Source organism: Symsagittifera roscoffensis, chromosome 3, assembly GCF_963678635.1.
Source record: "Symsagittifera roscoffensis chromosome 3, txSymRosc1.1, whole genome shotgun sequence".
Taxonomy (NCBI): domain Eukaryota; kingdom Metazoa; phylum Xenacoelomorpha; order Acoela; family Convolutidae; genus Symsagittifera; species Symsagittifera roscoffensis.
In genome coordinates this window covers 50,510,306-50,530,867 of record NC_087064.1, presented here as the reverse complement: position 1 = coordinate 50,530,867, position 20,562 = coordinate 50,510,306, and the positions used below count along the sequence as shown (strand labels likewise).

General features: G+C 36.0%; 1 protein-coding gene across 1 annotated transcript; it reads left to right on the top strand.

Moving 5' to 3' along the window:
- Window positions 1-13,099: 13,099 nt before the first annotated feature.
- LOC134841749 (uncharacterized) lies at window positions 13,100-17,103 on the top strand. Its single transcript, XM_063857787.1, has 2 exons — window positions 13,100-13,408; window positions 16,876-17,103. The coding sequence occupies exons 1-2, from the start codon at window positions 13,253-13,255 to the stop codon at window positions 17,101-17,103; spliced, it is 384 nt and encodes a 127-aa protein (XP_063713857.1). The 5' UTR covers window positions 13,100-13,252.
- Window positions 17,104-20,562: the final 3,459 nt, after the last annotated feature.

Genomic DNA, 20,562 nt, shown 5'->3' with positions numbered 1-20,562 from the left:
CCAATAAATAAAAAAAAATTTCTCTCCACGGATATTGCAAACGATTTGGAGAATTTTCTTTGAATCCGTTTATCAATTTTTTTTGCGCTTCATCTCCCCATACTGCAAATCAGAAAGTCATTAATCGTGTAGGAATTTCTTTTTTTACCAATTAAACCTTGAGTTTACTGCTAAAGATCTAATATATTTCCTATTATCAATTTTGAGGTTTAAATAGATTATATGAAATTGATTTTTACGAGTAGAAAATCTGTATAAAAATCGATCATATTCGATTGCAATCTTAGCTTTGCCAATGCGGGCTCTTTGTAGTAGTAGAACATAGATGAAAGATGCTCGAGTGAAAAAGAGCCCGGCTTGAGGGCACGAAGTGCCCGAGTGCGGCTCTTTTGCCCGAGTCCATCTTCAACTGTGTTCTAACTGTCGAAGAGTATGTTTTGCTTTTTCTGAGGGAAAGATGACGGAAAATTGTGAGAGAGCCCGAAAAATAGTGAAAAAGCCCGGAAAAGTGCGCGAAACTATGCAAATGATTTAGTTTTTCATTCGTGTGTTCTCGAATTTCATTTTTCATTAATGCCTTATCGTGAAAGAGCATGTGTGAAACAGCAAAAACATACTCTTCAATGTCCCCATTTTTTGAAAAGTATATTTTCAATGTCTGAAGAGTATGTTTTGCTCTTTCACACATGTTCTTTCACAAGGCATGAATGAAAAATGAAATATTAGAACGCATGAATGAAAAAAGAACTCATTTACTTAGTTTCGCTCATTTTTCCGGGCTCTTTCACAATTTTCCGGGCTCTTTCACAGTTTTCTGGCAAATTTCCCTCAGAAAGAGCAAAAACACACTCTTCAACAGTTAGAACATAGTTGAAGTTGGCCTCGGGCATCTTTCAACTATTTTCTTACTTCTACGAAGATCAGCGAATTAATTAAAATATTTTAAACCAGACGATGTCAATTATTTTCTCATACAAGAACAAAGCATGAACACGACAAAAGTCAGTTAATATGTTAAATTTTAATGCCCAAGTTCTTCTTTTGATCTTATATGCATCATCACGTTATATTGGTGCAGCTGAAAAGCTTTTCAACCAGTCGTTACTTCTCGAGAAAATAAATTCTGGTTTTCCTGAATTCGGGAAACCTCTCGCCTTGAATGAAATCAGATGGAAAAACTATTATGAAGACCTTCAGGCGACCAATATGTGGCCTCACTCTTGGCTGCGATTGGTGAATACCAAACACCCATTGACCAATTACAATCAAGATGAAGATGAAGTGCGATTGGCGCAGTTGGAGCTGTTCATTTACAATTGGCCCAACCTCGAAGGTAAATTTTCTCAATAAAAAATTATAGCTTCGTCTCGCGCAAAGTATACAAGTGCTTAACTAAATGAAAAAAAATTGAGACAAGCAATGCTTTTTGATACCACCTGACTGCTATATTAACGACTCAATTTTTCTCGTTTTAGAAAATTCAATTTTTTAGTGACAGACTGAAACCTTTGACGCTGGAAAATTTGTTTTAAATTTCAGTTTTTTTCTTGACGTTACCATATCAAATTGTCGAATCTTTTGATTTTGGTCGTGAGACCCTAATTGAGTTAGATATATTTCTTCTTCATTTCTTATGACCTGTCCACTTCGTGCTATTTTACCGAGTAATTTAATTTCTCAAAATACCTTTGGTGCTACGCTTCGTTTAAAAAGTGTTCTAAGTTCAGAATTGTTGTGTTCTAAAAAGTGTTCAGAATAGCCTAAGAGCAGAATAAATTCAAAAACTTTTAGAAACATGCAGCAGTATTCCAAGTAACTTTCATACCGCCCAGCAGTAAAATACTAAATAAAGATAGCTCAAACATCTCAAGCAAAACAATAGAGACAACCACAGTTGCCCTGGTGAGTTGCAAGCTTGCGATCAGAGGGTACGATTCTACAAAATTGTTAGAGTCGATTATCCGCTCGAAGCGGCCACGCGTGCCTAAGGCGCCAACTGACAACTTGGACCAACTTTCAGATTGTTATTGCATACAATTTTGTTGATTATTTTTTTTTCAATGTGCGGATTCCGGCTAAACATTGCGTCATGTAACCACGACTAGTATCTCTGTGTTGCTTAACTAGTATCTCTGTGTTTGCAATAAATGAGCCTGGACAATTGTGATCTACAATTTTTTGAATAAAACAATTGATAAAAACTATTTTCCATGGGTCTATCCTAAGAAATTTTATGAAGGGGCACGCTTGCGCACTTTGCCGTTGAAACTGGTGTATCAATTTTTAATCACAATTTTCCAGGCTCATTCATTGCAAACACAGAGATACTAGTAAAGAAAATTAGCAGAAGTGTTTTTATCTTGTTAAGAGAAAAATACCGGGCTTTTTAAAGAAGATTATATTAACTAGTGTCGTTACGAATCGAAATACTGCGCATAATTGGTTGGCTGCCGGTTTTCATGATTGAATCTCTAAAAGTTATTAGTAGAGGTATAACTGCCGTTGATTTGTCTTCTATAGGGATGGTTTCGTGGTTATATGACGCACTACTTAGTCGGAATCCTCACATTGAAAGTGGAATCCATAATTCACCGTCGCGTCAGCAAGTATTCGTTGATTCAATCAATCGCGGACCTAATGAATCAACTTTTGGAATGTTTTTTTTTTAAATATAGCAGAAATATGCTTTGGATTTCGCTGATGTTTACCTCGTCAACCCTGGGTGATAACTATGATAGTTTTCGACTGAAACAATTCAGGTGGATGCAAAAGAAACCCTACTTGATGCGAGTTATATCGCATAGAAGCTGACCTAGGGTTATCATGAACAAAACAAAACAAAACAAAACAAAAGAAACTTTTAAAGAACAGTTCGAACATTCACGGTTTAACCATGATTTGTTTTGTTTTGTGGATGAAGTTGTAATTATTGTTCTTAGGTGGTCGAACATGTATCTCTCACTTTCACTCTCTGGGCCAGCTGTGCGAGTATGAGCAGATACAACACATAGCAGCCATGTATCTCACTCAATCATTCAGAAAGTACCTCACCTGGCAACAGCCGGACCAGTACGCCATCCTGGAGGCCAAAGGTACGCACAATGAATACATGTGGTTTTAAGGGATGTGTAATCAATTGGTTGGCTGCCGGTTTTCATGATTGAATCTCTAAAAGTTAATCATGTTGACCAACCCTATATTTGCAGAAGGAGCTTTTACAATAAAGTTGCGTTTAACTACATTCAGCAGCTTAAGTTATGGGTAAAATCTTTTTTGAATAGATAACTTTTGTAGATTTTTACAAGAGAAACACAGCAGCACTTTTTTTTACAGTTTTGGTTCGTGTTTTTTCACTGAAAAGTTACAGGGGTTATATTTCGCAAGCCGTGAAACCTTAAAATGGCATGAATGCAGACACATAATTTGAATGCAGTTCACGCAAATCTGCTTCCCCCTTTACTACAGCTTGCCAGAGATTTTCGCACGAAAAATTTATCGGCCAGCATAAATGAATTTGCTTAAGGTCTCCGCGAGCTTTCATCTGTCATTTATCACTTCTACAAATGTGTCAACGGAGTCAAAGGTCACTGTGTGAACCCATGCAAACACATAAGCCCTTGTAGATCAATTGACAACACAAATCCGGGAGCATGTATCGTGGTAGATCCTAGCGGCACAAGAGGTAGGACTTTAACCCCACATGGGTTCAATCCTATCACCACCCAAAGTCTCCCCCTTGGGATTATAGTACGACATCTTTTTCAGCTGACCGATCCTAAAAATTATTCTTTAAGTGCCTTTGTTGCCAATATATACTAACTCTGATGGGTCAGCATCCGCCAAAAAACGCATTTTTTTTGGTCAAAATTTACAAAAACTTATCCATTTTTTAAAAGTGCCAAAAAATGTTAATTTTGGCCTGCTTTTTTCACAAAATTGTCAAAAAAGGGTCTTTATTATGTTTTGAGAGATCACAAAAAAATCAATTTTGCCGGCTTTAAATTCTTGAAAGCTACCCCCTCTTCGAAAAAATCTTAGAATCGTTCCTGCAATTGATGATAATCAGACCACTGTATATTCAGATGGTGATAAATTAGTAAATGGATGTATCAGCAAACTGAAAATGAGTCGTATGTCGTTCGTAAAACAAAAACTCCAAGAAAAATTTGCCATTTTAGCTCACAAAAGGTCAATTTTACAAATCTCTCGACATGCAGTTGACTTGAATATTACTTAATTCAATTTGCTGATCTGGTAAATTACTGATGCAGCGGTATGCTGAACTCGTCCCAGGTAGACAAGCTAGTGTAGTTTTTAAACAAACAATCCTGCTTTAACAATTCTTTTAAATAAGAAGTTAAAAGTCAAACTACTCTGACTTCTATTTGTGCCGTTGACAATTTTTGTGCCGTTGATTTATTTTTCTGACTTTCATCATGATTTTTTATTATTCAACGCAGTGTTTTCTACCATCTAAAAGTACTCTCTGGAGCTCATATAAAAACAGCTATATATCTCGTTCTATTGGAGTGTAAGCGGCAATTGAATTCTGCCCAAAAATTTTTCCAATTTATTGGTGCGAACCGACTAATTATGTACTTTAGATCAGAGGCAACATTCGGGTGGATTTTGACGACGTTGTTTTTTACAAAGGCCGAGTTTGCGCATTTTTTGGGTGGTTTTGACCAAAAATTAGCACTTTTTGGCGCTCGCTCTACCTTCAAATTTGTATATATTGGCAAAGGTGCCTTTGGAAAATAGTTTGTGTTGGTTGGTCGAAAATAGATTTTATAAAACAAAACTAAAGGGGGAATACTTTTAATAGTCAGAGGGGTCGAATCCCTAAGGGAGATGGGTGTCTCCCCCCTCTAAATCTGCACCTGCTTCACTTAGCGTGTGATGTCAATTTTTGAATTACTCAATAAGATTAATTTTCCTCAGATCGTATGTGGCAGCTGGGCCGTTATACTGATCTTGGCTGGGTTATTATACTAGCAGTCTCGTCTGTTGAGCGGCCGCTGAAAGAAATACATGGATCAGTTGAAGCTCCGCCATGCAAAATAATCTGAAGCGTCAAATCAAATTCAAAGCTTTAGAGTTGAAACGTATTTTGCAGAGGCGGATCTTTCAATGTTCAAAAATTTCGTCAATTTTTCTCAGGTTGTTTGTCTCAACTTTTCTCAACCTTTATGCTTAGTTTCCGCGTTGAAAGTCATTCGTTGTACCTACCAAAAGCGCATCGCCTTTTGCATTGTTATGACTTCGTTCTTGTTATTTTTATCATCGAAACTAATCTTAATTCAACTTTCTACAATGAGTTTCAATACAATTCTTACAATTTTCAAGCCTAACCCACTTGTCTTTTAAACTATTGTTAGTTTAACAGTCTACTAATCTATACTTAGTTGAAAACCTGTTCTTTTTTATCCTCTCCTTAAATTGGTTTTAGTTAAGATAACCAAATTAGAGTCCTAGCGTAATTTTATCACCTAGGTTAACCTCACTTTTTAACATGGTGCAGTCGAATGAATCAAACCTATGGAACAACTCACCAAGTCAAACCGTCAAGATTATGGAAAATGGGCCGAGAAAATTCCAAATAAAAATTACTGCAAAGTTTATGTTGAAATTGAAGCGAAAAACCCATCGAATCGATTTGAACTATCTAAGTCTAGAACCGTCGGAAACGACCGAAGATCAAACCTATCGGGAAAGAGAAGCGAGAAACAGACAAGTGATCCTGGCATATATCGAAGAAGTTCAAAGAGAAAAGCCAAAGGTAATACAAAGTATAATGGATTACAAATCGGGGCTTAGGCGAGACTGAAGTCTCAAATGTACTTAGATAAAAAAGGAAGACTAAAATTGCTTCGCAGACAAGAATTCTGGCAACTGGATATTAGACACCATTTTCGATGACTTCTGGGACACATCAAAATGGATGTATCAGCAAACTGAAAACGAGTCGTATGTCTTTCATAAAACAAAAACTCCAAGAAAAATTTGCCATTTTAGCTCTCAAAAGGTCAATTTTACAAATCTCTCGACATGCAGTTGACTTTTTCAAATTTTTTTTTTTGGTATTCATGTTTTTTTTTCACAAACTGTAATAGTTTGCTTAGTTTACTTTGACGTCAGACATGCCTAAACACAGGTCAAAAAGGCGCATTTAGAAATATTTTAGGGCCCGTTGCCAAGAAAAAGGTAAGTCAAAATTCCGCAGTAGGGGTCGGCAGGTGTCGAATTCCACCCTCCTCGCCCCCCTATCTCCGATGGTGGTTAAGAGTAACTACAAATTTAACATACGAAAGATTCGAATGTTCCGGTCGGAGACGGAATGATCACGAATCACTTGAGAAATTCCTTGAAATTTTACAACAAGTGGCAAAGAACTATTAACTAGGATATCTGGAGAGACAAAAATTTTAAGATATATTTTTATTGTTCCGATCATTGAAAATGGGTAGGACTTTTGGATTCGAGTGTGTTTATTACTTTTTTATTTTTCACGCAAAATCAGGTACCACAAATAATCATCGGACCGGAATGAGTCAAATATCAATTTTGACTTTTTTCAGTCATGATTTAATTGGCATTATCATTTTATGAAAAAATTATAGTGTCCAAAAAATCGGTTGGAGTTTTTTCATTTTCCGTCTAAATCTGAGCAAGTTAATCAAGCCAGCATGCTTTTTATGCTTGATTTAAGTAGTTTATAATAGTTTATAAATGCTTAGTTGCTGTTTTACTCAGTAAAGCCGATTTTGGAGCCATAATAGGAATAAAAAATTTTGAAAAATCAAAAGTTGTTGAAAAAATTAGATAAAAAAAACATATTTTTTACTATCGCTTTTTCAAATTTGTTCTTTTGTGGTTTTTAAATTTTTTTTCACAAACTGTTGTCCTGTTCGCTTAGTTTACTTTGGCCTCAGACATGCCTAATAAATTAATTTGATATCAGATCCTTTTATCAAATCACGCAGAAAAAAAAACTTAAATAAATTGAAAAACAAATTTTAGAGGCAAGTTTACAGAGTAACCAGCTATCCTAGTATTTAGATTTTTTCTTGTTCTTGAAAAACAATTTCTTAGTTTATGGTTGTAGATGTGATTTTATAACTAATTCAACTTTCAGAGAAGTTCTAAGGCGATTGAACACAATCTTCGCCATTTTGCCCCACCACTTACACCCAACCCCACCCTTCGACCTGATGAACTAACAATGAATTGAAATTGAATGTTTCAGGAAAAAAAACCAACTGAGGTGTAGAGTGAGTTTATGCTCAATGAAGTAAGCAATAACAAGAGAGATAACAGAGTGAAAAAGTCGATTAAAAGATTTCTTTTCCACAAAAACTTAAAGATTATATTCAAAGGTTTTTTTAGTACATTCTAATAAGGGCAAACTGCCTGTTTTATTGTTCCGCCCATTGAAAACGTGTAAAAACTTTGTATGAAGTCGGGTTTTAATTTTTGAGAAAACGTTTGATGTTTGTTTAAGTCTGGTTGGTACAATCTGTGCTGCTTGCACAGTAACCGTCTAACATTGTTACTAATATGATAAAGATCAATATTAAGAAAAATCTGTGTAACAAAAATCTAAACCCAAGAACGTACTACCTTATGTTCTAGTGAACAAAAAGGGTGCAAATGATCATTACCAGCATCCAAAACATCCTGTACAAAAACCACATTATGTAAAAAGTGAATCGAAATTGAGTTTGTGATTCTGTTAGAAATGCAGAACGTAGAAACTGTGGACAACAATTCAAAAAAGTACACTTTACATCTTGTCCGATGAAAGATCAAAACATGTAATATTATCGGCTGCAAAGACCAGTTTTTGAAGAAATGCCCGCTGAAAACAAACAAAATGCCCGCTGCAGAACAAAGCTTACATCTCACTGAAAAACAAACCCAACGGGGTAGCCCTCAGGACAATTGCGATTTCGTAGTCAATTGGACGAATTTCTAATCTCATATGTGGATGGCGATAACGAGGTAAATGTCATAAAGTCCCAGATTGAAAAAAAATAAGAACAATTTTTTTTGCAAGAAGGACAAGAGTTAAAGAAAATGATCAAGGTATCAAAATGATCAATCAGAAATTTAATCTATTTAAAACAGAAGTACAAAACAATTTGGCCAGCCCCGCATATTTTATGAAAAAAGACATGTACCACGATTTCAAGATGAGAGGCAATTTCTTAAAAATCGAAGCGGTGTTCGAATTTACCAAGAAGGCTTACAAATGATTTGGAAACACAATCAGCATTATTGGAAAAGTTTGATAAGAATCCAACCCAAAGGATGGGACGCTAAAATTGAACAGTTCTACGTTATTGAAGGCGCAGAAAATATTCTGCCAGACAATGACATTTTGCCAAACCTGGGAATAAAATTATCCCAGCAACTGGCCCAACCCTCGAACTGGTTAAGCAAAGACATTTCCATAGGGCAATCCCGTCGGGAGACAAACATTCCACATCAGATATGAGTCGGACATTTTACATTTTCACTGCACGACACACCTGAACAGAATGATTTCAAACCCTATATTAACATCAAGAATCAGCAGATCAAAAAACAGAAAGCAGTCCAGAGAAGTAAAAGCAAAACGTACAACCATAAACCTTACTCCCAAGATTCAAACGTTGTATTGATCAACTACTCAAAGACAGCCAATTGGAAAATTTTCAAGAAGCTCGGACGATTGATCCATATACCAATCATTGTAGCGGCAAAAACTGATGGGTCAATCAATTCGGCTTTGAACTGAAAAAAGCTCAACAAAAAGTTAATTTATACTCGTTAACAAATGCCTAAAATAATTGAACTGAAAGATAACGTCGGTCTAATGACTAGTGGGAAAACGACAAAAACAAATATTCTGGTTTTCTTCGATAAATCTGAAAAATAACTGCAGCCAGATACCACTTTCGAAAATTTATTTATAATTGAAGATGATGTAACGGTCTCATATCGATTCAGAACAAGATTTTAAGGCCTAGGAGATATGCTAAATGAGTTCCGTGAAAAAGGGATCAATAAGATAATGATGTGATTTTAATCGCTACAATCGGTTTTGCTAGGATTCTTGGTAGTTTGGTTCCAGACAAATTTTTAAGATTTCATCCAGAAAATGAGAGAAATACCAATTTTTAAATCATTTTTTGGAATGACAATGATTCAAATCTTACGTTAAAAAAACCAGGTTTGTGAACGCTTCTCTTCCTGTCAAGCTGTTAATTTTTTCACTCTAAATGAGATAGTTTGGACCCATTTGATTCAATCGAACGAAACTCCGAAGATTCAATTAATACTGTTGTAAATAAAACCTCTAGTGTTTTACTCAGTACAATTAAATTAAAAGACATGAGTGAAGGTCAAATTAATGAGCAAACGCAAATCCCAGGAGCCACAAAACTTGAGCTGTTTCCATTCTCTTGGCCGGAAAGCTTTTACACTAAATAAATGGACCTCATTAGCAAACAGGATCTAGTGTTAAAAAAACTATCGAAGCTATAGTCGAAGGTCGCAACGAGACATTTTACAAAATTGAATACAAGACAAACCTTTTATTAACAACCTTTATGCCAATGAGTAATGCCTGTATTTTGACGTGAGAGTAGTCAATCCCACCTGCCCAATAGCAACCATGCTCCACTCCACTCCACAAAGACCACACAGGATAGTTCGCCATTACATTTTAGCCATGCGGTATATCTGGTGGACAAAAAACACCGGGAGATACAGATGCACGGAGGAACTGCCTTGAGATTATTATAGCGGGTAAGTTCTAAAAACACTATCTAATCAATGAGATCTGGAGATTCTCCACTCAGCCGTGAGACCGAATCAAGAAACGGAACTGGAATTTGCCGTTTCGCTACTTCAACATGGGAAACAAAAAATTACCTTCTCGTATGTATAATTTGAGATTCAAAATCTCCTTCAGCAAGAGTAATATCCAGCACAACATCGAAGTCGGTCAATTGTTTTCTCAGAAATTGTATAGCATTATATGAGATATCTAGATGGAATGTTAGAAGGGACCATGGGTCGGGTTTGTGTTCTAGAGAAGTCCGCGAACTACAGAGTCATTAGTTTACTCAAACAATTAAAAAAACTACAACGAATAAATTATGGTTATGGAGCAAGAAAAACCAAAACCTCATCTGGAACGTTCACTAAACAAACTCATAAACAACTTAAGCAAACTAACACAAAAACCTCTTAGCTGCTTGTTTTTTGAAGATCCTCCAATTCGACAGAACATCTAACACAATTTGGCATAATCTATTAAAACGCTTGTCCTAAAACAACAAAAGTTGGAACAAAACTCTTCCTGTTGGAAGAAAGCTATTAAGCTTTCCGGACCATATATAAGATGGACATGGTGATTCCGACTCATCTAAATCAAAAGATGCTGGTAATGCAACAAAATAGCTTCCAACCTCTCGGGATTCCCGGTCACGTTCGTCTCACGTGCGGAGGAACAGAAAGCCCTGGGATTATCGAATCTCAAAGATTATTCGATTGGCTTCTCTCCTTATACCAGACATCGCTAATTGGATGAAGAACACGTCAATAATCGAGTCAATGTACCTTCTGGGATGCACCATGACAATGGGCGAGCTTAAACGCTGGGCAGCGTACAAGGCAACTAAGCGGGACCCCGCCTGGAAAGTATGTTCTAAAACTGAAACTCGCCTTCTAAAAAACTTTTTTCATAGTTTTTTTGTTTTTGTTATTCAAATCTATTTTTGACCGTTGTGTCTTCTTCATCCAAAATTGGTTTTCTGATATGTGCTCTTAGGTACCATTTCATACTGCTGGATAAACCGCTTCACACTCGAGTGAGCTTTGAGTTATTTTCAAACAAATTTTAAAACCATTTTCACATATCTTCTTTTGCTGCTAAATTTAACACACGAGATCACCACTTGGTTGTACTTTTAGTTGCCTCATCAGGCACCTTTCTTGGCTGGAAAGTTAACAGTTATTTATTCTGTATCTCCATCAATTACCAACATTTTAAAAATTTTTTGAAAAGGATTGTAAAAGGTACGCTTTATTCCTCATGCTTAATTTCTATTAGAAAAGCATTCAATGTACCTCCTAAAAAGGCATCGGTTCTTGGTTTCTTATGACTTCGTTCATTGTTCTTTTTATTGAAACCAGTCTTAATTCAAAACGTTCTACGTTTAGTTTTACACTAGTCTTTTAAGAAAATTGAAAAAGCATAGAAAAATTGAATCCCAGTGTTTTAGTTTTTTCTTTTTTTTCCTACGCAAAATCAGGTACCACAAACAACCCTTGGACTGGTTTGAGTGATATTTCATTTTAAAGCCGATTCAATCGTAATTCGAACCACATTAAAAATTTCGAAAGTGTCGAGAAAAACCGGCATGGAAACTTTTGATTTTCCGTCCTAACTCGGCAAATAAAGCAGGCGAGCAGGCTTACAACAATTGAAATCAGCAAACCTGCCTGTTTTAAGTCCTTGAATTTTAATGCGAAGCAAGTAATCTAGTCTTTTAGCTTCATTTTGGGAACCAAAGTCTTCAAAATTAAAACTGTTCTGCAAATTTGTTCGTTATTTTTTCTAGTAATTTTTCCACAATAAGTTTGTCCCATTTGCCTATATTACTATTACTGTCAGGTATGCCTAATACATAAATTTACGTCAGATCTTTTTATCACACCAAGCAGGAAAAACTACATTAGTTTGGAAAAAAAAATTTCTAAACTGTAGTTTTCTAAAGTCTATGGTACGAACATTCTGCGCTACTTGCACAGTAACTGACTACCTTGTTTTAAATTAGTCTTAGTTTAAAAAACTAACTTATAGTCGCTGCTCATTTTTATTATCAAGATTAGTCTCTCTTAGTCTCTTTGAAAAAAAAAAACACGAAGTGCAGTTTTTGGGCAATTATTTGAAGAAGGAAAGCTTTTTTTTTGGCCTGCGCTCTCTTTAAAACTTTTCCTACGAAAACCTTTATATTTATTGTCCGAAAGTGTCGCATTTTAAATTGTTTTTCGACTTTATAGCTTTTCAGTCTAAATTGAGTTATAGGTCTGCCTGGTATGAAATTCAATGCAGCGTGGGCCTTCATGAGTGTGAAGTGTGAGTGTGCGGCTGGCCACAGATGGGATGAACTGCAAGGACTGTGTGTAAAGAGTTCCCTCTGCTACATTCACTCTCCCTGCTTCCACAATGGAACAGAGAGATGCGACGATATAGACGTCGAAGATTTCAAGTGGGTCGTCACTTCATTGACCATATGTACAATGTCCCCCGGGCCCTTTTTTGCACTATTTTGAATACTCAAAATTTGCGATAATCCATTGCTAATTCAACGTTAGGAAATTTCAGCCTTTTGCAGCGGTAAATCACCCCCAATTCAGGACTAAATTTGATAAATAATAGAGTTTTTCGTTTTCATCATGTGGATGTAAGATGTAAAAATCACGCAACTTCTTTAAAGCTATTTTGAGTTGACAGCTGCTGTAGGTACGAAAATTCGATATTTAAATCGGGGGCGGATTTGGTGGGGGGTGGGGGGGTTGGACGCCCCCCTTTCCTCAGGGATTCAACTCCCTGCCGACCCAAATGGTCCCCCCTTTGATACTTTTTCAGAAATATGTTTTTGGCCGACCGATCCTAAAATTTTTCCAAATATATAATAACTTTGAGGGGGAGCGCGCGCCAAAAAAAACGCGATTTTTTGTCTAAATTTTTCAAAAAGTGGCCAAATAACGGCTTTTTTGACTGTTTTTTTTTTTAAATTTGCCTGCGGCGCAGAAAATTTAGCCAAAATAGGGGCAAAACAGTGCTTTGGGAGAGCTCGAAAAATCAATTTGGTCGACCTAAAAAAAACAGGTCGTCAAAATTTTCGATTTTTTTTTTTGAAAATCCGCCCCCCCCCCTCGAGAAAATCCTAGATCCGCCCCTGATTTAAATATTTCCATTGCTTGCTGGTCGCTGTTTTTTTTTTCTGTGAGTTCAATGGAAGCTTCCTACTCAATCTCTTAACTGTCAATTGTACATGGAAACAGGGGCTGATTAATGTTGGTCCTTTTATGGCTAGTTTTTGACCTTTTACATCGAAAATTTGGCTTTCTCTTCATAGTTCTGCGCAAAACGAAATGTTTGAAAAATGAATGAATAATTATATCACGCACCGTGTTCTGTTGAAGGTGCACCTGTAAACATGGCTACAGTGGAACTTATTGTGATCAAGTGAACATGTGTGTCACGGAACACCTCTGTGAGCCTCACGGCCAGTGCTCAAAGGTCAAGGGCAGGTCATCACAATTGGGCCACGTGTACAGGTGCAACTGCTCAGAGGGATACAGAGACGACCCCACAAGTCCAGTGCCTGATTGTACCATACTTAAACAGGTAAAACTAGGTAATAAAAGCAATAAATTTGTTTTCAAGAATGGAACGCTGTTAGTTTATTATTTTCAAAGTGTATCCAAAAAAATATCTTAAAAGAGAAAACTCCAAAAAGACCAGTTGACTGCCTATTAGCTACTTAGAAGCGTCCAGCCAGTTGCTCTCCGTGTACCCTATAATTTTCTAACTCCATCTAAACATGGATTTTCAAAAAAAATATACAAAAAAAACTAACACAAAAATTGTAGTCAAACATTTTGATCGTGTTTTTGAGGGTAGCTGGCTAAAAGCAAAACTCATATTTTGTTAAGAAAACTCATCATTTTACTATTAATTTAATTACAAAACCGTAGTCACCAGTTCTCTTTCAATTTTGGCTGTTTGACTCTAAATCAGGGAAACCCTTGTCAGAAAAACCAGAAACCATCATAAAACAAGATAGTCGATGATGCTCCAGTAGCGCAAAGTGTTTTGACAAGAGAAACTTTTCTAATTTTCATTCGACTTGGCTTTAACGCTAAAAATGGATGAATTATTGATAGAATATAAGAAAACGCTCCATAAATTTATTCCGAAAATGGAAAAACTTGAATATGATACCCAAATTGATCCATGCGAGCTTTCTTTGAACTTATAGATTCAAAGCGGAGAAAAATACATGCCAATCATTAGTTATTTTCCGATCCTTCAAGGGGTGGGCACAGGGGCGGATCTAGGATTGTCTCCAGGGGTGAGGGCGGATTTTCAAAAAAAAAAATCGAAAATATTGTCCACTTTTTTTTAAGTCGAACAAATTGAAAATTTGAGCTCTCCTAAATCACTATAAAGACCCCATTTTAACCAAATTTTCTGCGCCACAGGCAAAATTTTGAAAAAAAAACAGGCCAAACAGTCCGATTTTAGGCCTTTTTTGGAAAATGTTGACCAAAAAATCGCGTTTTTTCGGCGCGTTTCAAAATGTTGATCAAAATGTTGACCAAAAATCGTGTTTTTTCCGCTCCTCTCAAAATAAGTGTAAATTGGCGCCTTTAGACAAGTTTTAGGGTTGGTCGCCAAAAATGGATATCTCAAAATAGTACCAAGGGACACCCTTCGGGTCGGCAGATGGTCCAATCAGTTTTTTGTTTTCCCCTGACAGAGTACAATGAGTAATTGTTGAGTAAATTTTGAGAGTGATTGAGTAATTTTTGAGCAAAAATTGTAATTAAAAATAGTCAGGGTATGTAAAACTTGAGCCACATCACCAGGCCATTTTGTGCATTTTCTGATTTCGCAACAGTCTGAAAACATATTTGTCGCGGAATCCACAACAGTGCTTTTTTTATCTACTTTGCTGTTTTTGAATCCAAAGACCAACAGATAAAATATTGCATCTGAAAAATTGCTCCAAAATAGTCAATTTTACGAAGTCCGCAATGAAATCTGCGAAATTCGGAACCGTTGGAATGAACAAACAAAATCAATATGTGTTTAGTAAAATTACGCTGCTGTGGAGTCGGCAATTTTAGGCGAAATCCGGAAACTGTAAGGAGGACCGCAAAATTGTAAGTGGGATCCGCCAACTGTAGGCGAAATCCGAATATTGTTGTCTGACTCCAGTAACATATATACAAAACATATAGACACAGTTTACGTTACAGTTTAACTCTAACGCTACCAACAGATCGATGGAAGCAACCAGCTCCTACAAGCTACCATTTCGAACATTTCAATCTCAAATACGGCCTTTTTTCATATAAATTTCAAATATGTAAAATTTTTGAGTAAATTGCTATATTAAGATTAGAGTAGGCGAGATTCAATTTGTTTTCCGAAGTTTAATCTGAGTTTATTAAAGCGCCGCGAGGTAAGAAATAGGAATAAGAAATAGGAACTTAGAAAGTAAGTGCAGAACAGTTTTAAATGAAAATCTTGTGTGGAACATTGTTACCGCTCAGTAATTATCCAATGAGAATTATCCCAAATGAAGAAGTATACCATTTGCTTTCAGTTTACAGAGTCTGATCTTCACGCTTATTCCAAATTATGATCCCAAAAACTGGTAACTGATAAATGAAAAAAATTTTCTGGAAAATTTAACTCAAACACTTAATGGATCGTTAACATTTTTTTAACCAATCATTTATGATTTGTAATTGGACTCCACTGTCAATGGCTGAGCAATTGTGTTCAACTTCCGCACTTGGAAGAAACTTGTTCTAGCTATAGCTTTTAATTGTTCATGCACGAACATTTGACAAATCCACTTCCAAAATTGCTACTCGCAAAACTGCAGAAAACTACAAAACTGCTACTCCCAAAACAGCACAATCTGGATGCAGTTTGTGGAATACGCTTAGCTTTGCGGTAGAATTTGGAACAACTAGCTACCTCGGCTCGTTGCGGAATCTGCATAAAATCTAATGTGCCGACAAGAATAACCTCATTGTCATTTGTGCACGAAATCATCGGAATTTTTATAGTTAAAATCCACTTTATTTTTTAAAGCTTTATTTTTGGTTTCCAGTGACCTACAGACAGAAATTTAAGGGCTTATCAGTGCACAATTTGGGCACGTAATGCCTACTTAGAATGTAAATCTTGCAAGACCCGTGCGAGCAAATACAACCCTTGCCAACATATCGCAAAAGTTTCTCAAGAGTGCATTCGCATGAAAAGAAGAATCGATTACAATTCAAAACCTGCAAAAATTGAACAAGATTCAACACTTTTTTGACGGGCAGCTTGAAATGCAAATGATGCCGGATACTCCCTTACATTTAACCCGAAGAGTTTTTACCGATGATGTTTATATAGTAAATGCGTTACAATCAAATGAATTTACAATATTTGATTTTTTTCCCAACAATTGATTGTCATTAGCTTTCAGAGAATCATAAGTTATAAATTTGGAAAACCATAACTTAGATTTCCAATTCGCCAAAAAGAAAGAAAAGTATAGCCGAAAAACTTGATTTCATACTCCTTGAAACTTTTTATGTATCTTAAGTCTTGGAAAACTTTTTCCCAACAACCGATTAAGGCAGCTACCTAAGACAACCTAAAACAACTAACAGCACAACCGATTGAAATATAAAATATAGCGGAATAAAAATCTTGCCTTTTTTTGCGAATAGAATGAAGGTTGGCAAGTCGAAGGCAAGTCTCGATTGGAAAAAGTAAGATGAATGCGTTCGTTCGCAAACATTTTTGAAAAAACGTTTTAAAAAACTTGCCTTCCAAGACCACTAGAAAAGGCTGGGATATTGGCTAATCTTAGTTCAGCATTTCATATTAAAAAAAAGAAACTGAAAAAAGATGTTTTGGACATTACTAAGGACGCTATTTGGTTCAAAGTTTTGGGGAATTCGGTCCTCTCGTCATAATTACAGCCTCTTTTTTCCAACTAAAAGGTTGCAATTATCAATTTCATGAAAAAAAAGAGAGATCACCAGAAATCGTTTTAACCATCTTATTTGATTTGTTTTCAGTCTCTCTTCGCCTACAGAGACTACACTCCTCCCTTCGTGTATTACGTCATAGTCGGCTGCTGTGTCGTGTCCATTATGCTCGCCTACTTCATTGTTCACATGGAAAAGAGAAGGAAAAGACCAGGAAAATTAAATCAAAAGAGACTAAAAAGAGAAAATTTGAGGGAGCATTTGGAAAAGAAACAGAGACCTCAATCATCTTCTGGACAATCGGAAACAGGAACATAAGTCAAGAATAACATTGACGCACCCCAAACTGAATTACCAATTAAATCGTATTCATGTAAATATTTTTTTAAAATTAAGCGTCACAGTGAATAATGCAAAAAACAGAAAAGCCAATCAGATAGGTTTTCAACTCAACCAAATAGGTTCTAGAAATCGTGACGGGGAGCTTGATTTTTTCATGGAGTTACTTGTAAATTCATGATGAAAAAACTGCACGCAAGACATGCACCGCACGGGTATCGAGAGAAAACGGCCCTCTATAAGATTAGGAGAAGGAACGCGCGGAAATTGGCGCTTGGATTTTAAGTTTCGAAAATTTTGCGATTTCGAGCGGAATAAAAATTTTATATCACACCTGTTCTATACGTTGATTTTGTATAAAACAATAAAAATCTGAGATTTTTTAAGTTAAAAAAACAAATTGTTTTTTGAAACTTGAGAGTGGAAGTTAAATTTGCTGCAGTAAATCATGAGTTTTATTGTTTTCTGAAGCTTGTTTTGCTTTTTGACCTACCTATTGGTTATAATCAGCTAAAAAAATGAACAAAACTGCTTTTATGAATTCTAATTTCCTGTACTAAACAAGGATTTGTGAAATTAATTTATGGACTTGTGAAATTAATTTGGCTCAGGATTTTGTCAAGAATTTAATTTAGCAGGAATTATCAGGAATTTAATTCATCAGGAAGTTCAAACTTTATTTCGAGTTTAAAGACAGTTTTTAAAAAACGCAGTGTACACTTAAGCAGCTGTCAATCATTTTTGCGCAAAGCGGACTTTAAAAATCTGCGATGTTTTTCAAAGCAAATTTACAAAATCTTTTTCAAAAACAAGTCAGAAACTTGAAACTGCAAATTTAGTGTGTTTTGAAACCGGTAAGAACCAAACTGCAAAGAGAAAAGTCGATTATCGAGAAAAAACATGATGAACATGATTGAAAACAAATGATAAAGAAAATAAGCACTATGATAAAGACATTCGCAAAAGTATTCCATGTTAAAATTTAACAAACTAAAAACTTTTGAGAGAGAGAGAGAAACACTTTCATCGGTGTCAGAATCCGAAACAAAATTGGCTGGTAGACACTCATTACCTACTTACAAATGTGCAATAGTGCGCGTCATAATAGCATACACATTATAATATTTAAAAACGTAAGAGAACAGAAATACTTTCTCAATTTATCCTAAAATCCTTGCAGCTTTTCCCAAGTTTGTGTAAAAAAAAACGTTGGAAACAACTTGATATGAAGAACGGAGAACGTCCCAGAGATAATATGGGTTTTTTTTCTTAATATTGTTTCATCACACAACGGTTTTAGGAAATATTGGGTTTTCTGTTATTTGAGATTTTGGTATTTGTTTGATGAAAAGTATTCCTGTTCTTTGGTTTCCAAAATTTCGCATTCTATCCTATACCTTATTGGCAAGATTCTATGTTTTTTTGGGAGGTAGTTGATTTAGTCCTAATCGATTGACAACATGCCCGGAACTGCAGTTTAGTTATTTTTCCAAAGTTCCGAGCAATCTCTCAGTCAAAGATGTCTTGGAAACCGCCAAACAGTCTAAGTGTGATATCACTTAGCTTTCCAGTAGTGATAATTTAAGGTTATCCCCTAAGGTATGTTTTGTTTTTGTTGCGAATGCCTTTTTTGTGGAACATTTAAAAATTTTTAGAATCTTGGTTGAATTTTAGCATACTATCAAATTTGACCCCAAGATAGTTAAAAACCTCTTTTTTCTTGATTTAGCTTCAATTACAAAAAATTATTGATCCTCTGTTTTTGATCTCAAGTTCGTTTCGTAGAAAATCATTAGTTCTGTATATCGGATTTAAGAGATAAATTATTAGATTGGAAGTAATCATATGAATTAGAAATTTTTTTTTCACTTGTATCTTGTCAGATGCATAAAAAACATTGTATCATTTGAAATTTTTGGAGCAGTAATCACTAATATTATTGATGTACGGTAAAATTAAAAGGGGTCCAAGAATAGTTCTTTGTGGAACGCCTTGTTTAACCCAGAGCCAATCAGAATAACTGATGTTGATTTTAACTCTTTGTGTTCGATTAGTAAGGGACGCTGAAATCAAAGAAAAAGAGTCAGAATTGCAGCCTATATATTTTTTAGTTTTTGAAGTAACAAATTGTGGCTGATGGAGTCAAGTGACCTTGAAAGGTCTATAAAAAGAGTTTTTACGAAACTAGTCTCCTCTATGTCTGCCCGCAAATTTTCAGTTAGCTTTAAAAAAGCATCTGTTTTAGAGAAAAGCTTTCAAAAATCAAATTGATTATCATTTAGAATGGAAGTACAATATAAACAGTCATTAAATTATTTGGCTAGTATTCGTGCAAAAACGTTAGCAAGACCAGGTGATAAAGGTATTGGCCTGTAATTAGATTAGACAGGCCTGTAATTGGGTCTAAAATGTCAGTTTTTTTAATTATTGGCGTCAAAATTGCTTGTTTGAAAATATCGGGAAAAATGCAGGATCCCTTGTTTTCATTTGTAGATTTTGTTAGCGGGCTGTTAAACTCCGTTTGCCCATCAGTTAATGCCCATGTTTTATTTTCCAATTTCCTGACGGTTTTCTTGGATGCAACTTTTTTATGGCATCTAGGCTTTTTTCTGTGACAAATTGGAACAAAAATGGGTGATATGTGTTCATTACAACCAGCTTTAAACACACCCAAAGTAGAAAAAACTGTTACTTAGCACACTTGACATTTTTTAATCATCGGATAAAAAATAGCCAAAAGAATTATTCAGTGCATCGTTTTGGGACAGGTTTTTATTTGGATCACGTAGTTTGTTAACAAAATCCCGTTTTTCTTGCAGGTATTTAATGAAGAATATGAAATTCTAGGCTTACCTAAGAATTTCTTGGCCTCATTCCTGTAATGAACGCCGAATTTCCCTCCCCTTTTTGAGACCCCTCTCTGGACGCGGTAGTACAGGTAGATTGCCTCCGCGCCATCCCGACCGCGTTTGTGCCCCGCGACGTAATTCCATCGGGACCTTCTTTTTCGTCCTGAGCATCGTAATTATGCACACCGAGGAATTCCGCCCGAATATGCAAATACGACTCGAGAACTCCTCGGTCTAATAACGATAAACTCGGGTCAAAAGGTGAGAAATAAAACGATTGAGATCGCGACTGCTGTTTCCGCTGTTGTTCTCTGAGATTTTTCTGGAGCTGAATGGAAACGGCGTATTTCCCGTTAATGTAAGCAGTCCAGAAAACAACTCGAATAAGGGCGGGCACACTCAACTTTAATCGGCTCCTGCGTAGAGGGATTTATTGTTCCGCAGTCCTCAGTGTGGACGGGGGTTTTACCCACGTTAAGACCCAACCGGCGCATTCTTCGCAAGGAAAGCTAACGTCCCTGAGTATTCACGAAGGGACTCGGTGAAGTACTTAGACCTGACCTCAAGTTCAAGTTGTTCACTGCCCCCT